We start from the raw sequence: 18,399 nt of genomic DNA on the forward strand, positions 1-18,399 counted from the left end.
CTGATAGAGTGGGTGGGGCACTGTGTTTCAATCCTGATACCACACAGGAGCTCTGTGCACAGAACTGGGGAAGCTTCATGGATGGTGTAGTTGTGTAGTGGTGTTTTTCCTCTGTCTTTCTTTCCTCTCTCAAAAAGGTAAAGTAAAAACTTGGCATGGGGAGATTGCTCACTGGTATTATCCATGTGGAACAATACCTGGGCTCGTTCCATGACACTGTATATGTATATAATACTACTCTACTACTCTTTATAAAAGTGTCTTATCTTTTAACTATTACTGCTGTAGCTGGAAGAAGACTTCCTGTCTGAGTATTCTGAGCTATTTTATTTTTTAATTAAAATTTTTTAATATTTATTTCCTTTTTTGTTGCCCGTTTTTTTAAATTAATTAATTTATTTATTCCCTTTTGTTGCCCTTGTTTTATTGTTGTTGATATTGATGTCGTCATTATTGGATAGATAGGACAGAGAGAAATGGAGAGAGGAGGGAAGACAGAGAGGAGGAGAGAAAGACAGACACCTGCAGACCTGCTTCACTGCCTGTGAAGCGACACCCCTGCAGGCAGGGAGCTGGGGGCTCGAACCGGGATCCTTATGCCGGTTGTTGGACTTCGCGCCTTGGATGCTTAACCCACTGTGCTACCTCCCGACTCCCTCCGCCCCCTGTTGTTTTTATTATTGTAGTTATTATTGTTGTTGATATTGTTGTTGGATAGGACAGAGAGAAGAGGGAGAAGACAGAGAGGGGGAGAGAAAGACACCTGCAGACCTGCTTCACCACCCCTGAAGCGACTCCCCTGCAGGTGGGGAGCCCGGGGCTCAAACCCGGATGGAACTGGGATCCTTAGGCCGGTCCTTGTGCTTTGTGCAACTTGCGCTCAACCCACTGTGCTACCGCCCAACTCCCTGTTTTTAATTTTATTTGCTTATATATTTATTTATTTATTTTAGATATAGCAATGGACAGAAATTGAAAGGGAAGGGGGAGATAGAAAGGCAGAGAGACTTTCCCCTGGCTGGCAGCCCGGAGGCCGCACGATGCCTGGAATTACTGTAAAAGATGTGAACCAGCAGGAGTTCGTCCGAGCTCTGGCAGCCTTCCTCAAAACGTCCGGAAAGCTGAAGGTCCCAGAATCGGTGGACACGGTCAAGCTGGCTAAGCATAAAAGGAGCTCGCTCCCTACGACGCGAGAACTGGTTCTACACACAAGCTACTTCCACAGCATGGCACCTGTACCTTTGGGGCGGTGCTGGGGTTGGCTCCATGACCAAGATTTATGGACGACGGCAGAGAAACGGTGTCATGCCCAGCCACTTCAACAGAGGCTCCAAGAGTGTGGCCCGCCGAGTCCTCCAAGCCCTAGAAGGGCTGAAAATGGTGGAAAGGGACCAAGATGGGGGCCACAAACTGACACCTCAGAGACAGAGAGGTTTGGACAGAATCGCCGGACAGGTGGCAGCTGCCAGCAAGAACCATTAGAACAAATCATGCTGGGTTAATAAATTGCCTCATTCATAAAAAAGGAAAAAGAAAAAGAAAAGAAAAGAAGAGAAAAGAAAGGCAGAGAGAGACTGCAACACTGCCTCACTACTCATGAGATTTCCCCTTGTAGGTGGAGACCACGGCTTGAACCTCCCGCGCTGTAATGTGTGCACTCAACCAGGTAGCACCATGGTACTGGGCTATTTTAAAATGTCTTACAAAGTAAAGTGGTTTCACCTCCCCCAGAGCAACTGGGATTTTATTTTATTTATTTATTTTTTTAGCACTCTAGCCAGAAGGTAAAAGGCAGAAAGATGTCAAAGATAACTCTGAAGTTATACTTGAAAACTTATTTGTGGAAGCACAAGGGAACAGGTTTTGGGGATATATCAGAAGTTCATGTCTGGACTTATGAAATGCCAGTAGAATATCCAGGCAAAACCTGCATTTGACAGTGGATTTGGAGGTCTGACATTGGGAGAAAGATTTGGGGGGGAAGATATTGGACTCATCAGAATCCAGGGCTGATCTCTTCCTTTTTATGTGGTCATTGTAGAGATTATCCCCAAACAAGGACAGCACAGAGGACAGAGAGATGAGGTAGGATGAGTGCAGGATGTTTCCAGACTTTAGACATGATGGAATTTTGAGTTTAACAAGGTCCAGGTTGTGGTTGCGGAAGTGGGTGGTTGGAGTGGAAGAGTCATTAGAATTGAGAAAGTCAAGAAGCAGAGCTCAGAGAGCTGAACATTTTTTTTTCCTCTCTAGGGTTATCACTGGGGCTCAGTGCCACCACTACAAATCCACTGCTCCTGAAGACTGTTTTTCCCATTTTGTTCCCCTTGTTGTGGTTGTTATTGTTGTTATAACTGTTGTTGTTGGATAGGACAGAGAGAAATTGAAAGAGAAGGGGAAGACAGAGAGGAGGAGAGAAAGATAGACATCTGCAGACCTTGTGAAGTGACCCCCCTGCAGGTGGAGAGATGGGGGCTCGAACTGGGATCCTTACATCGGTCCTTGCCATTTGCGCCATGTGCGCTTAACCTGCTGCACTACCACTCAACCCCCAGATCTGAACAATTTATTGAGGATAATGTTGAAGTCACCCAAGTTATTGTTATGATTGCAATAGGAGGGGCTGGGCAATGGTGCACCTGGCTGAGTAAACATGGTACAATGTACAAAGACCCCAGTTTGAGCTGTTAGTCCCTACCTGCAGGGGGAAAGCGTCATGAGCCCCGAAATGGTGTGTGTACAGCCTGGTGTTTCTTGTTCTCTCTTCCTAACTAGCCCGTCTCTCTCAATTTCTGTCTATAACCAATAAATCAATTTAAAAAAATTTAAAAAAATAGATTAGGGGTCAGGCAGTGGCCCATGTGGTTAAGTGCACATACTACAGTGCACAAGGACCTGGGTTCAAGCCTCTGGTCTCCACCTACATTGGGAAGGCTTCACAAGTGGTGCAGTAGAGCTGCAGATCTCCCTCTCCCTCTCTCCCTTTCCTCTCAATTTCTGTCAGTAGCCAATAATAAATACAAATTTTAAAAAATCTAAAAAAAGATTGTAATAGATAAATGACTTTCAATTTTTTAGTTTATATCAGAATCAGCTGCAAATCTTGCTAAAACAATAAAAAAAAACAATACTTTCTGAGTTTCTTTTTAGTTAGTTTGATGGTCCAAGTGTTTGTACTTTTCTTTTCTTCTTTTTTTTTTCTTTCTTTTGCCTCCAGGGTCATTGTTGGGGCTTGGTGCCAGCACCATGAATCTACTCCTCCTGGTGGCCATTTCCTTTTCTTTTCTTTTCTTTTCTTTTCTTTTCTTTTCTTTTCTATTCTTTTCTTTTTATTGTTGTAGTTATTATTGTTGTTGTAGTCATCATTGTTGGATAGGACAGAGAGGAATGGAGAGAGGAAGGGAAGACAGAGAGGGGAAGAGAAAGATAGACATCTACAGACCGGCTTCACCACCTATGAAACGGGGACTCGAACCGGATCCTTACACCTGTCCTTGCTATTTGTGCCACGTGCGCTTAACCCGCTGCACTACCGCCCAACTCCTGCCATTTTCCATTGTTGTTGCTGTTATGGTTGTTGCTGCTGCTGTTCTTGTATAGGACAGAGAAATTGAGAGAGGAGGGGGAGATAGAGAGGGACAGACCTGCTTCACTGCTTGTGAAGCAACTTCCCTGCAGGTGGGGAGCTGGGGCGCTTCTCACTATGTGCGCTTAACCCCTTGTGCTATCACATGCCCCACCCCCTTTTCTTCCTTTTTCACAAGATCATAACTCAGCTCTGGCTTATGGTGGTACTGGATTAAATTTGGGACCATAGAGCCTCAGTCAGGTCTTTTGCATAACAATTTTGCTATCTCTCCAGCCCTAGGATTTCTATTCCTAACAAGTTCCCAGGTGGTGCTGACACTATTGGAGTGTGTACTCTTCAAAAATAACTACAGTAGTGTGAAGGCTGAGTCAAGTGCTGAGATCCTCTATGAATACATTTACTTGATAAGAGGGTGAAATTCCAACCCCAAATTACTGATTTAGAATGTGGTCCTGATTATTGGACACTTCACCTGATGAGCAGTTCTTTGTCCATCAAGGGCACATACATCTCCTTACCCACTGTATCAGAAGACTGGATGACCTTCATTTCCATACCTTGATTTAATGCTTTCAGTTCTGTATCCTAAAAACTTTGATATCTTGTTCATCTTCATGTTTGAATCAGATATAACTAGAGGCAGGTTTATTCTAAAACCAGTAACTACAGGAAGAAAAAGTAAGACTGAGCTGTCAAATTCATCTCTACCCCTAGAGATTTCACTGTGTTGGGAATTGAATGAGAAAAGGAAAGGAAACAATAGGAAGGTCATTCATAGAATAAGTGAATTATTACTGGCACATTTCTCAAACAAATGCTCTTACTCAACGTATCTTCTACCTTTAATTCAACTCTCTGAAATATATTTTACGGATGGACTTCCAGAGGCGGAGCTACGAGCAGCAGATCTCTTTCTCTCCTCTCCTCTCCTCTCCTCTCCTCTCCTCTCCTCTCCTCTCCTCTCCTCTCCCGGATCAACTAGGAATACCAAAGGAGACCACCTGGGACTGAAACAAGACAGGACTAGAATGACCACAGGAACCCAATAAATCAAGGAATCTGGAGCAGTGACAGGGAGGAACACCAGGGGACTGAGATCTAACCAGGAAACTCAGGAGAAGACCTATACCTCCGTGGCATAGCTGAGGGGCTGTGAAAGTCTCTTTGCATAACCACTGGATTATCTCTGCCACACCCTGCTTTATCTCTTGGTCAGGAGTCAGTGATTAAGCTAAGAAGCTTATTGATAGTTTAAAAGCCCTTAGGCTCCCATAGTGTACAGGGAAGAAAAGAAAAAAAAAAAAGAGGCTTTTAAACCACTGAGCTCCAACTCAGGGAATGAAACAACTGTTAACTTCCACCACTGTGAACCCTTTAATTAACTTACTTAGACACCAGTCAATCCAGGCAATAGTGATCAATAATTTGAAAAGTACTGATAAAGGGAACTCAAAACATAATATATAAAATGGTTAAAACAACAAGAAGAAATATTGGAGAATCGAACCAGGACAAGAGTCCAGCTAAAAGTCCTCCAGAGGGTGAAGCACAAAACAACGAGTTCAACATCCAAACATTAGCTAAGGAAATAATAACAGGAGTGAGTGAAGAATTTGAAAAAACTGTAATCAGAAATACAGGAACAACAAATGAGAATATGGAAGAAAATACTAATTATCTCATGGTTATTAGAGAGCTTAAAGCTGAAATCGCTGAGCTAAGAATGCAACTAGCTAAACAAGCTAAAACAGTATCAGAGCAGGGTAACAAAATAGATGAACTTCAGAAAACAATAGAGGGCAGAGAGAATAGAATCTATGAGGCTGAAGACAGAATTAGCAAGATTGAGAATGAATTAGAGACAACTAAAAAAAGAAGCAAGAGATCTCAAAAAGAGATTAAGAGATGCTGAAAACAACAACAGAGTCTTATGGGATGACTTCAAAAGAAACAATATACGCATTATTGGCATACCAGAGGAAGAAAGAGAAGGAGAGGAAGAAAGCATTTTCCAGGCCATAATAGCTGAAAACTTCTCTAATCTAGACAACATCAAAGACATAAAGATTCAAGAAGCCCAGAGGGTCCCAAACAGAATTAACCCAGACCTAAAGACACCAAGACATATCATACTTAGAATGGAAAGAAATAAGGATAAAGAAAGGATCCTGAAGGCTGCAAGAGAAAAACTAAGAGTCACCTACAAAGGAAAACCCATAAGATTACCAGCAGACTTCTTCATACAAACACTACAGGCCAGAAGAGAATGGCAAGATATCTATCGAGTGCTCAATGAGAAAGGCTTGCAGCCAAGAATACAATATCCTGCTAGACTGTCATTCAGACTAGATGGAGGCATCAAAACCTTCTCAGACAAGCAACAGTTGAAGGAAGCAACCATCACCAAGCCTGCCCTGAAAGAAGTTCTGAAAGGTCTCCTATAAACAATCAGACCACCACAAATAGGACATATATCAAAACACTCTAAAACTCTACAAGAATGGCGTTAAAATATCTTCAATCTTTGATATCAATAAATGTCAATGGCCTGAATTCACCTATTAAGAGACACAGAGTAGGAAGATGGATCAGAATACACAACCCAACAATATGCTGTGTACAGGAAACCCACCTAACTCAACAAGACAAACACAGACTTAAAGTGAAAGGATGGAAAACTATCATACAAGCCAATGGCCCACAAAAAAGGGCAGGAACAGCTATTCTCATATCTGACATGACAGACTTTAAAATAGATAAGATTAAAAAAGATAGGAATGGACACTACTTAATGCTCAGAGGATCAGTCAATCAAGAGGACTTAACAATTATTAATATCTATGCACCCAATGAGAAGCCATCTAAATACATCAAACTTCTACTGAAAGAGCTACAGCAATATATTAACACTAACACAATCATAGTAGGGGACTTCAACACCCCACTCTCTCAACTTGACAGATCATCCAGGAAGAAAATCAATAAAGACATAAGGGAGCTAAATGAAGAGATAGATAAACTAGAACTATTGGACATTTTCAGAGTCATTCATCCCAAGAAACTGGAATACACATTTTACTCAAATCCACATGGATCATTCTCAAGGACAGACCATATGTTAGGCCAGAAAGACAGCATCAGCCAATTCAAGAGCACTGAAATCATCCCAAGCATCTTCTCAGACCACAGTGGAATTAAACAAACACTTAGCAATCAACAAAAGATTAGTAACAGTGCCAAAATGTGGAAGCTCAACAGTACACTTCTTAACAACTTCTGGGTCAAAGAGGAAATCAAGGAAGAAATCAAAATGTTTCGAGAGTTCAATGAAAATGAAGACACAAGCTATCAAAATATTTGGGACACAGCTAAAGCAGTCCTAAGAGGGAAGTTCATAGCTATATAAGCACACATTAGGAAACAAGAAAAAGGACAAATAAACAGCCTGATTGTACATCTTAAAGACCTAGAAGAAGAACAACAAAGGAACCCTAAAGCAACAAGAAGGTCAGAAATCACTAAAGTTAGGGCAGAAATAAATAACATTGAGAATAGGAAAACCATACAAAAGATCAACGAAAGTAAATGTTGGTTCTTCGAAAGAGTAAACAAAATTGACCAACCTTTAACCAGACTCACAAAACAAAAAAGGGAGAAGACCCAAATAAATCGGATAGTAAATGAGAGAGGAGATATCACAATAGTCACTGCAGAAATTCAACATATCATGCGAGGCTTCTATGAACAACTATATGCCACCGAGCTAGAGAACCTGGAAGAAATGGACAATTTCCTAGATACCTACCAACTTCCAAAACTAAGTAAAGAGGAAGTGGATAACATGAACAGGCCCATCACAGCTAATGAAATTGAAAAAGTTATCAAAAATCTCCCCAAAAATAAAAGTCCTGGACCAGATGGTTTTACAAATGAATTCTACAAAACCTTCAAAGAAGAACTAATACCTCTACTTTTAAAAGTCTTCCAGAAGATTGAAGACACTGGAATACTCCCTGCCAGCTTCTATGAAGCCAACATCACCCTGATACCAAAAGCAGACAGGGACACAACCAAAAAAGAAAACTACAGACCAATATCTCTGATGAACATAGATGGAAAAATATTGAACAAAATTCTAGCCAACCAGATACAGCAGTATATCAAAAAGGATGTTCATCATGACCAAGTGGGGTTTATCCCAGGCATGCAAGGTTGGTTTAATATACGTAAATCAATCAATGTGATCCACCACATCAACAAAAGCAAGACCAAAAACCACATGGTCATATCAATGCAGAGAAAGCCTTTGACAAAATACAACATCCCTTTATGATCAAAACACTACAAAAAATGGGAATAGATGGAAAATTCCTGAAGATAGTGAAGTCTATATATAGCAAACCTATAGCCAACATCATACTTAATGGTGAAAAACTGGAAGCATTTCCCCTCAGATCAGGTACTAGACAGGGCTGCCCACTATCACCATTACTATTCAACATAGTGTTGGAAGTTCTTGCCATAGCAGTCAGACAGGAGCAAGGAATTAAAGGGATACAGATTGGAAGAGAAGAAGTCAAACTCTCCTTATTTGCAGATGACATGATAGTATACATGGAAAATCCTAAGGAATCCAGCAAGAAGCTTTTGGAAATCATCAGGCAATACAGTAAGATGTCAGGCTATAAAATTAACATTCAAAAGTCAGTGGCATTCCTCTATGCAAACACTAAGTTAGAAGAAACTGAAATCCAGAAATCACTGCCTTTTACTATAGCAACAAAAACAATAAAATATTTAGGAGTAAATCTAACCAAGGAAGTGAAAGACTTGTATACTGAAAATTATGAGTCACTACTCAAAGAAATTGAAAGACACAAAGAAGTGGAAAGATATTCCATGTTCATGGGTTGGAAGAATTAACATCATCAAAATGAATATACTACCCAGAGCTATCTACAAATTTAATGCTATCCCCATCAAGATCCCAAGCACATTTTTTAGGAGAATAGAACAAATGCTACAAATGTTTATCTGGAACCAGAAAAGACCTAGAATTGCCAAAACAATCTTGAGAAAAAAGAACAGAACCGGAGGCATCACACTCCCAGATCTCAAACGGTATTATAGGGCCATTGTCATCAAAACTGCTTGGTACTGGAACATGAATAGACACACTGACCAGTGGAATAGAATTGAGAGCCCAGAAATGAGGCCCCACACGTATGGACATTTAATCTTTGACAAAGGGGCCCAGACTATTCCATGGGGAAAGCAGAGTCTCTTCAACAAATGGTATTGGAAACAATGGGTTGAAACATGCAGAAGAATGAAACTGAATCACTGTATTTCACCAAATACAAAAGTAAATTCCAAGTGGATCAAGGACTTGGATGTTAGACCAGAAACTATCAGATACTTAGAGGAAAATATTGGCAGAACTTTTTTCCGCATAAATTTTAAAGACATTTTCAATGAGACGAATCCAATTACAAGGAAGACTAAGGCAAGTATAAACCTATGGGACTACATCAAATTAAAAAGCTTCTTCACAGCAAAAGAAACCACTACCCAAACCAAGAGACCCCTCACAGAATGGGAGAAGATCTTTACATGCCATACATCAGATACGAGTTTAATAACCAACATATATAAAGAGCTTGCCAGACTCAACAACAAGACAACAAATAACCCCATCCAAAAATGGGGGGAGGACTTGGACAGAATATTCACCACAGAAGAGATCTAAAAGGCCGAGAAACACATGAAAAAATGCTCCAAGTCTCTGACTATCAGAGAAATGCAAATCAAGACAACAATGAGATATCACTTCACTCCTGTGAGAATGTCACACATCAGAAAAGGTAACAACAGCAAATGCTGGAGAGGGTGTGGGGTCAAAGGAACCCTCCTGCACTGCTGGTGGGAATGTCAATTGGTCCAGCCTCTGTGGAGAACAGTCTGGAGAACTCTCAGAAGGCTAGAAATGGACCTACCCTATGACCCTGCAATTCCCCTCCTGGGGATATATCCTAAGGAACCCAACACATCCATCCAAAAAGATCTGTGTACACATATGTTCTTGGCAGCACAATTTGTAATAGCCAAAACCTGGAAGCAACCCAGGTGTCCAACAACAGATGAGTGGCTGAGCAAGTTGTGGTATATATACACAATGGAATACTACTCAGCTGTAAAAAATGGTGACTTCACTGTTTTCAGCCGATCTTGGATGGACCTTGAAAAAATCATGTTGAGTGAAATAAGTCAGAAACAGAAGGATGAATATGGGATGATCTCACTCTCAGGCAGAAGTTGAAAAACAAGATTAGAAAAGAAAACACAAGTTGAACCTGAAATGGAATTGGAGTATTACACCAAAGTAAAAGACTCTGGGGTGGGTGGGTGGGTGGGGAGAATACAGGTCCATGAAAAATGATGAATGAAATAGTGGGGGTTGTATTGTTAAATGGGAATCTGGGGAATGTTATGCATGTAAAAAAAAAAAAAAAGAAGTAGAAACGCAAAGCAGAAATTGACTGAGTTTGGAGTATGGCACCAAAGTAAGAAAGCAGAAGTACACTAGAGTTTGCAGTGAGTACCTCCCTAATACTTCCTCTCCACTTTTCCAAGCTTTGGGTCCATGATTGCTCAACAATTTGTTTAGCTTTGTATGTTAACTCTCTTTTCAGTCACCAGGTTCCAGGTGTCATCAGGATGCCGGCCAGACTTCCCTGGATTGAAGACCCCACCAATATGTCCTGGAGCTCAGCTTCCCCAGAGACCCACCCTACTAGGGAAAGAGAGAGGCAGACTGGGAGTATGGGCCGACCAGCAACGCCCATGTTCAGCGGGGAAGCAATTACAGAAGCCAGACCTTCTACCTTCTGCAACCCACAATGACCCTGGGTCCATGCTCCCAGAGGGATAGAGAATGGGAAAGCTATCGGGGGAGGGGGTGGGATATGGAGATTGGGCGGTGGGAATTGTGTGGAGTTGTACCCCTCCTATCCTATGGTTTTGTTAATTAATCCTTTCTTAAATAAAAAAAAAATTTAAAAAAAAAAAAGCTTCTTCACAGCAAAAGAAACCACTACCCAAACCAAGAGACCCCTCACAGAATGGGAGAAGATCTTTATGTGCCATACATCAGACAAGAGTTTAATAACCAACATATATAAAGAGCTTGCCAAACTCAACAACAAGACAACAAATAACTCCATCCAAAAATGGGGAGGAAGGACTTGGACAGAATATTCACCACTGAAGAGATCCAAAAGGCCGAGAAACACATGAAAAAATGCTCCAAGTCTCTGATTGTCAGAGAAATGCAAATCAAGACAACAATGAGATATCACTTCACTCCTGTGAGAATGTCATACATCAGAAAAGGTAACAGCAGCAAATGCTGGAGAGGGTATGGGGTCAAAGGAACCCTCCTGCACTGCTGGTGGGAATGTCAATTGGTCCAACCTCTGTGGAGAACAGTCTGGAGAACTCTCAGAAGGCTAGAAATGGACCTACCCTATGACCTTGCAACTCCTCTCCTGGGGATATATCCTAAGGAACCCAACACATCCATCCAAAAAGATCTGTGTACACATATGTTCTTGGCAGCACAATTTGTAATAGCCAAAACCTGGAAGCAACCCAGAAGCAAACAGATGAATGGCTGAGCAAGTTGTGGTATATATATACACAATGGAATACTACTGAGCTGTAAAAAATGGTGACTTCACCGTTTTCAGCCGATCTTGGATGGACCTTAAAAATATCATGTTGCGTGAAATAAGTCAGAAACAGAAGGATGAATATGGGATGATCTCACTCTCAGGCAGAAGTTGAAAAACAAGATCAGAAAAGAAAACACAAGTAGAACCTGAAATGGAATTGGCGTATTGCACCAAAGTAAAAGACTCTGGGATGGGTGGGTGGGGAAAATACAGGTCCATGAAGGATGATAAAGGACATAGTGGGGGTTGTATTGTTAAATGGGAAACTGGGGAATGTTATGCATGTACAAACTATTGTATTTACTGTTGAATGTAAAACATTAATTCCCCAATAAAGAAATAAATTAAAAGAAAAAAAAATATATATATATATTTTTTTATTTCCCAGTGGTCTGGGAGGTGGCGCAATGGATAAAGCACTGGATTCTCAAGCATGAGGTCCTGAGTTCAATCCCTGGCAGCACATGTACCAGAGTGATATCTTGTACTTTCTCTCTGTCTCCTCCAATCTTTCTCATTAATAAATAAATAAAATCTTTAAAAAATAAAATAAAATACATTTTACAAGTTTTGGGAGATAACCTTATCTATTTGCATTGAAGGTGAGCAAAATACAAGAATGTTAGTAACATAATAATCATTAAAAAAAAAAAAGCAGTTAACAGGGCCCGGTGGTGGTGCAACTGGTTAACAGCAGCACACATTACAGTGCACAAGGATCCAGGTTCAAGCCCCTGGTCCCCACCGGCAGAGGGAAAGCTTCCAAAGTGGTGCGACAGGGCTGCAGGTGTCTCTCTGTATCATTCTCCTCCCTTTCCCTTCTCCTCTCTCAATTTCTCTCTATCTCTATCCAATAATAAGAAAAGAAAAAAAAAGTGATAATATGAAACTGCCTCATCCTGTTAGTCACACAAAATGGTCCATTTTACATCACTGTAAAGAGGGGCAGAGGGAGAGAGGGAAAGATACAACAGCACTGTGGTGGGGACCAGGCTTCAACCTGGCTTACCTTCATAGCAAAGTAGGCACTTTCCAAGAAGAGCTATCTTGCCAGCTCTAGTTGGATTTTTCTTAATAAGTGATGTTTAAGAAAATTTCTGGGAGTCGGGTGGTAGTGCAGTGGGTTAAGCGCGGGTGGCACAAAGCACAAGGACTGGTGTAAGGATCCCATTTTGAGCCCCTGGCTCTCCACCTTCAGGGGAGTCGCTTCACAAGCGGTGAAGCAGGTCTGCAGGTGTCTTATCTTTCTCTCCCCCCTCTGTCTTCTCCTTCTCTCTCCATTTCTCTCTGTCCTATCCAACAACGACGACACCAATAACAACAACAATAATACCTACAACAATAAAAACAACAAGGGCAACAAAAGGGAATGAATAAATAAATAAATATTTAAAAAAAGAAAAAGCGTGTGGTCCAGGAGGTGGCGCAGTGGCTAAGGCACTAGATTCTCAAGCATGAGGTCCTGAGTTCAATCCCTGGCAGCACATGTACCAGAGTGATGTCTGGTTCTTTCTCTCTCTCCCCTATCTTTCTCATAAATAAATAAACAAAATCTTTAAAAAAAAAAAAAGAAAAGAAAAAAAAAGAAAAAGAAAAGAAAACTTCTACCCTAAACCTTACATTTGATGAGGGGTTGGAATGCAGCTGAGCACTTCATGCTCAAGAGTAGCCAAATGAAATGTACTCAGTAAGTTTTTCCTCTGGCTCCTCTTGTTAAATCTTTAAGGAGGAGCTTGTTTGGTTTTAACTGGGAGTCTTTTTCATTATGCAGCGGGGTTCAGAGAAGAGAGCAGGTCTTCTTCCTTAATGATTCAGGTCAAAATACTAAAATCAATAGGAAGCCCTGCCATGAACATAAGTGAGTTGTATGGAAAGTCCTACTCATTTGTTCCTGCTTTCTCCTGTTTAAATTTCTTGAGTCACTGAGTTTTGCCTTCTATGTTGATTAAAATTTTACAAGTGAAATTGCAGGCTGAAGAGACAGCATAATTGTGGTGCAAAAATATTTTCTTGCCTGGAATCTGGGTGATGCTTCATCCAGTAGAGAACGCATGTTATAGTTTGCAGGGGATGTGGGTTCAAGCCCCCAGTCTTCCCCAGTAGGGAAACTTTATGAACAGTGAAGCAGTGTTTCTTTCTTTCCCTCTTTCTCTTTGCACCTCCTTCCCCTTCTCTCTCAGTTTGTTTCTCGGTCTCTGACATATATATGATTTTCATGCCTGAGTCACCAACGGTCCCAAGAGAAGTGCTCAACAACATCATAAGGCAAAACTAAGAAGTGCACTGATAAAACAAGAAAGACTGTATGAAAGAGAATGTGTATTTTAAAATGTGATAATGCTACCCCCAAATTGTCCTCCACAGACATTGTTCCAAATTATAGTTCCACTAACAAAATATGACAGTATCTGTTAAAACACCACCACTACAAGAGCTGGGCCGTAGTGCAGTGGGTTAAGCGCACATGGCACAAAGCACAAGGGCCTGTCTTCCCCTCCTCTCTCCATTTCTCTCTGTCCTATCCACCACCAACAACAGCTATGATAATAATAACAACTACAACAAAAGTAACAACAAGAACTACAAATGAGAAAAATGGTCTCTAGGAACAGTGGTTCGTAGTGCTGGCACCGAGCCACAGCAATAACCCTAGAGGCAAAACAACAACAACAAAAAAACACCACCACTACAACCACACAGTGTCTTATTAATCTTCTAGATCTTTCCCAATATGATAGATGAAAAATAGAAAAAAGTTATAATTTGCATTTGTTATTTTTAATAAGAGCAAGCATTTAAGAACCATTTCTTTTAAAATTTCATTTATTTTATTTTGTTTATTCTGGAGAGAAACAGAGAAAATCAGGAGGGAAGGGGGAAACAGAAGAGAGAGATGCCTGCAACACTGGTTCACTGTTTATGAAGCTTCTCTTCCTGTAAGTGGAGGCCAGGGGCTTGAACCCAGGTCCTTGCACACTGTTAAGTATGCATTCAACCTGGTGTACTACAACCTGGCCATCTTTATGTTATTGAGAACCATTTCTATGTCTTTTCCCGTGAATTATTATTTCAGATCTTCTGTACATTATTCCCCTTGGGATTTTGTTCTTATTAATTTATGCTCTCTACGTAAATGTGACTATTGCTTTATTTCTACATAATCAGAATTTATCTACCTTTTCTTTATAGTATCTAGATTTTGTTTTGTACTTTAAAAGCCCTTAAACTCTTTCTTACTTTGGATTTTAAACGCTCCTCCCATGGTTCCCTTTAAGTATTTTCTGGTTTTCTCTCTTTCTTCATCTCTCTCTCTCTTCCTCTCTCCCTCCTCCTTCCTTCCCTTCTTTCTTTCTTCCTTCCTTCCTTCCTTCCTTTCTTTCTTTCTCTCCCTTTCTTTCTTTCTCTTTCTTAATTTCTTCCTTGGTGCCCAGGAGTAAACCCAGAGTGTCATACACACAAAGCATACACTTTATACCTGAGCTAGACTTCCCACTCTACTTCCCCCCCCCCCAAACATTTGTAACCTTGCAAAATTCCTGTTACTGAAGTTTGTGACTTTTATACGGAGATAAAAATCATGGTTGTCTGTATATGGAAGGATGAGGGAATGTGGAGGTAATTGTCAAATGAGTATAGAATTTCAGTTTTCTGGGAGCGCAGCGAGTTAAACACATGTGGTGAGAAGTGCAAGGACCGGTGGAAGGATCCTGGTTCGAGCCCCCGGCTCCCCACCTGCAGGAGAGTTGCTTCATAGGCAGTGAAGCAGGTCTGCAGGTGTCTTTCTTTCTCTCCACCTCTCTGTCTTCCCCTCCTCTCTCCATTTCTCTCTGTCCTAGCTAATGACGACATCAATAACAATAGCAATAATGACTACAACAATAAAAAATGACAAGGGCAACAAAAGGGAAAATAAATAAATAAATGTTAAAAAAAAAGTTTAAAAGAATTTCAGTTTTCCAGGATCAAGTTCTATGGAACTGGATGGTGGTAATGATAATACAATTACAAAAATGAATTTAACATCATTAAACTGTACACTTAAAAGCGGTGGCCCAGAAATAACTCAGTTGGTATCATGTAGGACTTACATACCTGAGGTTCTAGATTCAAGCCACAGCATATCCTTATGTGGTGGTGTTCTGGCTTCTCCTTCATATGATTTCTTTTTTTTTGTTTGTTTTCAGGGTTATCACTGGGGCTCGGTGCACTGCTCCTGGAAGCTATTTTTTCCATTTTGTTGCCATTGTTGTTGCCCTTGTTGTTGTTATTGTTGCCATTGCTGTCGTTGTTGTTGGATAGGACAAAGAGAAATGGAGAGAGGAGGGGAGACAGAGAGGGGGAGAGAAAGACAGACACCTGCAGACCTGCTTCACCGCTTGTGAAGTGACTCCCTTGCACGTGTGTGTGTGTGTGTGTGTGTGTGTGTGTGTGTGTGTGTGAAGGGGTGTTTCAAATTGGGATCCTTATGCGGGTCCTTGTGCTATCACATTGCGCTATCGCTCGGCCCCATGATTTCTTTTTTAAATGTTTGTTTAGTTATGAGAGAGAGAGAGGGAGAGGGAGAGGAGAGGAAGAGGTAGAGGTAGAGGTAGAGGGAGAGGGAGAGGGAGAGGGAGAGGGAGAGGGAGAGGGAGAGGGAGAGGGAGAGGGAGAGGGAGACGGAGAGGAGAGGAGAGGGAGAGGGAGAGGGAGAGGGAGAGGGAGAGGGAGACACTCTTATATATGTAATGCTGGAAATTGATCCTGGGACCCCATGTGTGCAAGTCTGGCACTTTACACCCCTATGCCACTTCCCAGCAACTTTATCATATTATTTAAATAATGAAAATAAAGCTTAATTTTTTTAAAAACGATTTCTGTGATGTAAACATAAGGATGGTTTCATTTTATTTTGTTTTTAATAAAAGAATTTGTTTACTAATGAGAGAAAGGGAGAGAAAGAACCATGTGCATCTGGCACATGTAGGCTGGGGACTGAACTGGGGACCTGCCGTTTGAAGTCCAATACTTTATCCACCGTGCCACCTCCTAGGAGGCTAAAAAGTACAACTTATACTATGCAGCTATCAAGAACAATGAACCCACCTTCTCTGACTCATCTTGGACAGAGCTAGAAGGAATTATGTTAAGTGAACTAAGTCAGAAAGATAAAGATGAGTATGGGATGATCCCACTCATCAACAGAAGTTGACTAAGAAGACCTGAAAGGGAAACTAAAAGCAGGACCTGACCAAATTGTAAGTAGGGCACCAAAGTAAAAACCCTGTGGTGAGGGGTAGACATGCAGCTTCCTGGGCCAGTGGGAGGTGGGAGTGGGTGGGAGGGATGGGTCACAGTCTTTTGGTGGTGGGAATGGTGTTTATGTACACTCCTAGCAAAATGTAGACATATAAATCACTAGTTAATTAATATGAGAGGGGGAAAATCAATTGTATGTCTCAAAGTTTTTCAAAACACAAACTGAATCTTTTTAATATATAGGCTGTGTATTTGATATGCGGACTCTCTCAAAAGCCTACACCAAGTAGATCAGAAGCATCCAATAGCACAGCTATATACAAGATACTGGGTACTGTACAGCAAACCATAACAAAAGGACTTTTCAAAGTTAACCCAATTACCAAATAATGTGATGATAACATTAACTATCGATTGTCTTTTTTTTTATTATCTTTATTTATGTATTAGATAGAGACATCCAGAAATTGAGAGGGAAGGGGGTGATAGACAGGGAGAGACAGAGAGAGACACCTGCAACACTGCTTCACCACTCATGAAGCTTCTCCCCTGCAGGTGGGGACCGGGGGCTTGAACCTGGGTCCTTGTGCACTGTTAACACATGCGCTTAACCAGGTGTGCCACCACCCGGCCCCTCGATTGTCTTTTTGAACCCTAAGACAGCAGGAACCTCACATCTCCATTATAGAACCCCTACTTCCCCCAGTCCTGGAACCCTTCGATAGGGCCCACTTTCCCGTATGCCTCTCCCAATCCATATCAAATAATATTGCATCTGCCGATCACAACCTAACCAACACAATGATTGCCACCTCAACATGCTTCACTTCAGACTGTGTCCAGAGACTTCACATGTGGAATGACAACCCTTCAGCTTCATTACTCGGGTGAGACCTTTCCTTTCATAGTATACTCTAATTTCATCTCAGGTGGGTCACTTTCTAACAAAGTCCCATAACTTAGATATACACCAGTTTCTGTGAGAGAGAGCGTATCTTCACACGTATCTATAAACTACTGCAAAATATATACCTGAAAGCAGAAGTACACTAGAGTTTGCAGTGAGTACCTCCCTAACACTTCCTCTCCACTATTCCAAGCTTTGGGTCCATGATTGCTCAACAATTTGTTTGGCTTTGTATGTTAACTCTCTTTTCAGTCACCAGGTTCCAGATGCCATCAGGATGCCGGCCAGGCTTCCCTGGATTGAAGACCCCACCAATGTGTCCTGGAGCTCAGCTTCCCCAGAGACCCATCCTACTAGGGAAAGAGAGAGGCAGACTGGGAGTATGGACCAACCAGTCAACGCCCATGTTCAGCGGGGAAGCAATTACAGAAGCCAGACCTTCTACCTTTTGCAACCCTCAATGACCCTGGGTCCATGCTCCCAGAGGGCTAGAGAATGGGAAAGCTATCAGGGGAGGGGGTGGGATATGGAGATCGGGTGGTGGGAATTGTGTGGAGTTATACCCCTCCTACCCTATGGTTTTGTTAATTAATCCTTTCTTAAATAAAAAAAAAAGTACAACTTAAAAAATGGTTACAATGATTTTAAAAAGTCTGGGTTTGCATTTTTCTTTCTTTCTTTTTATTTTTTTTCCTCCAGGGTTATTGCTGGGGCTCTGTGCCAGCACTATGAATCCACTGCTCCTGGAAGACTTTTTTTTCCCCATTTTGTTGCCCTTGTTGTTGTCCTTATTGCTATTTTTGCCATTGCTGTTGTTGTTGTATAGGACAGAGAGAAATGGAGAGAGGAGGGGAAGACAGAGGGGGAGAGAAAGACAGACACCTGCAGACCAGCTTCACTGCCTGTGAAGCGACTCCCCTGCAGGTAGGGAG

The 18,399-nt window shown here is 41.4% G+C and overlaps 2 protein-coding genes across 2 annotated transcripts in view; both read left to right on the forward strand.

Annotated features, from left to right (window-relative positions):
- The window catches only part of SCP2 (sterol carrier protein 2), a 342,267-nt gene that overhangs the window by 61,746 nt on the left and 262,122 nt on the right, over positions 1 to 18,399 (forward strand). The gene's annotated exons all lie outside the window — the stretch shown is intronic.
- Positions 1,024 to 1,525, forward strand: LOC103123805 (small ribosomal subunit protein eS19-like). Its single transcript, XM_007534480.3, is given in 3 exon segments — positions 1,024 to 1,166; positions 1,169 to 1,189; positions 1,192 to 1,525. Coding segments are annotated over 3 exon segments (438 nt in total). The 5' UTR covers positions 1,024 to 1,040; the 3' UTR covers positions 1,483 to 1,525.

The sequence above is a fragment of the Erinaceus europaeus genome, chromosome 13, assembly GCF_950295315.1.
Source record: "Erinaceus europaeus chromosome 13, mEriEur2.1, whole genome shotgun sequence".
NCBI lineage: Eukaryota > Metazoa > Chordata > Mammalia > Eulipotyphla > Erinaceidae > Erinaceus > Erinaceus europaeus.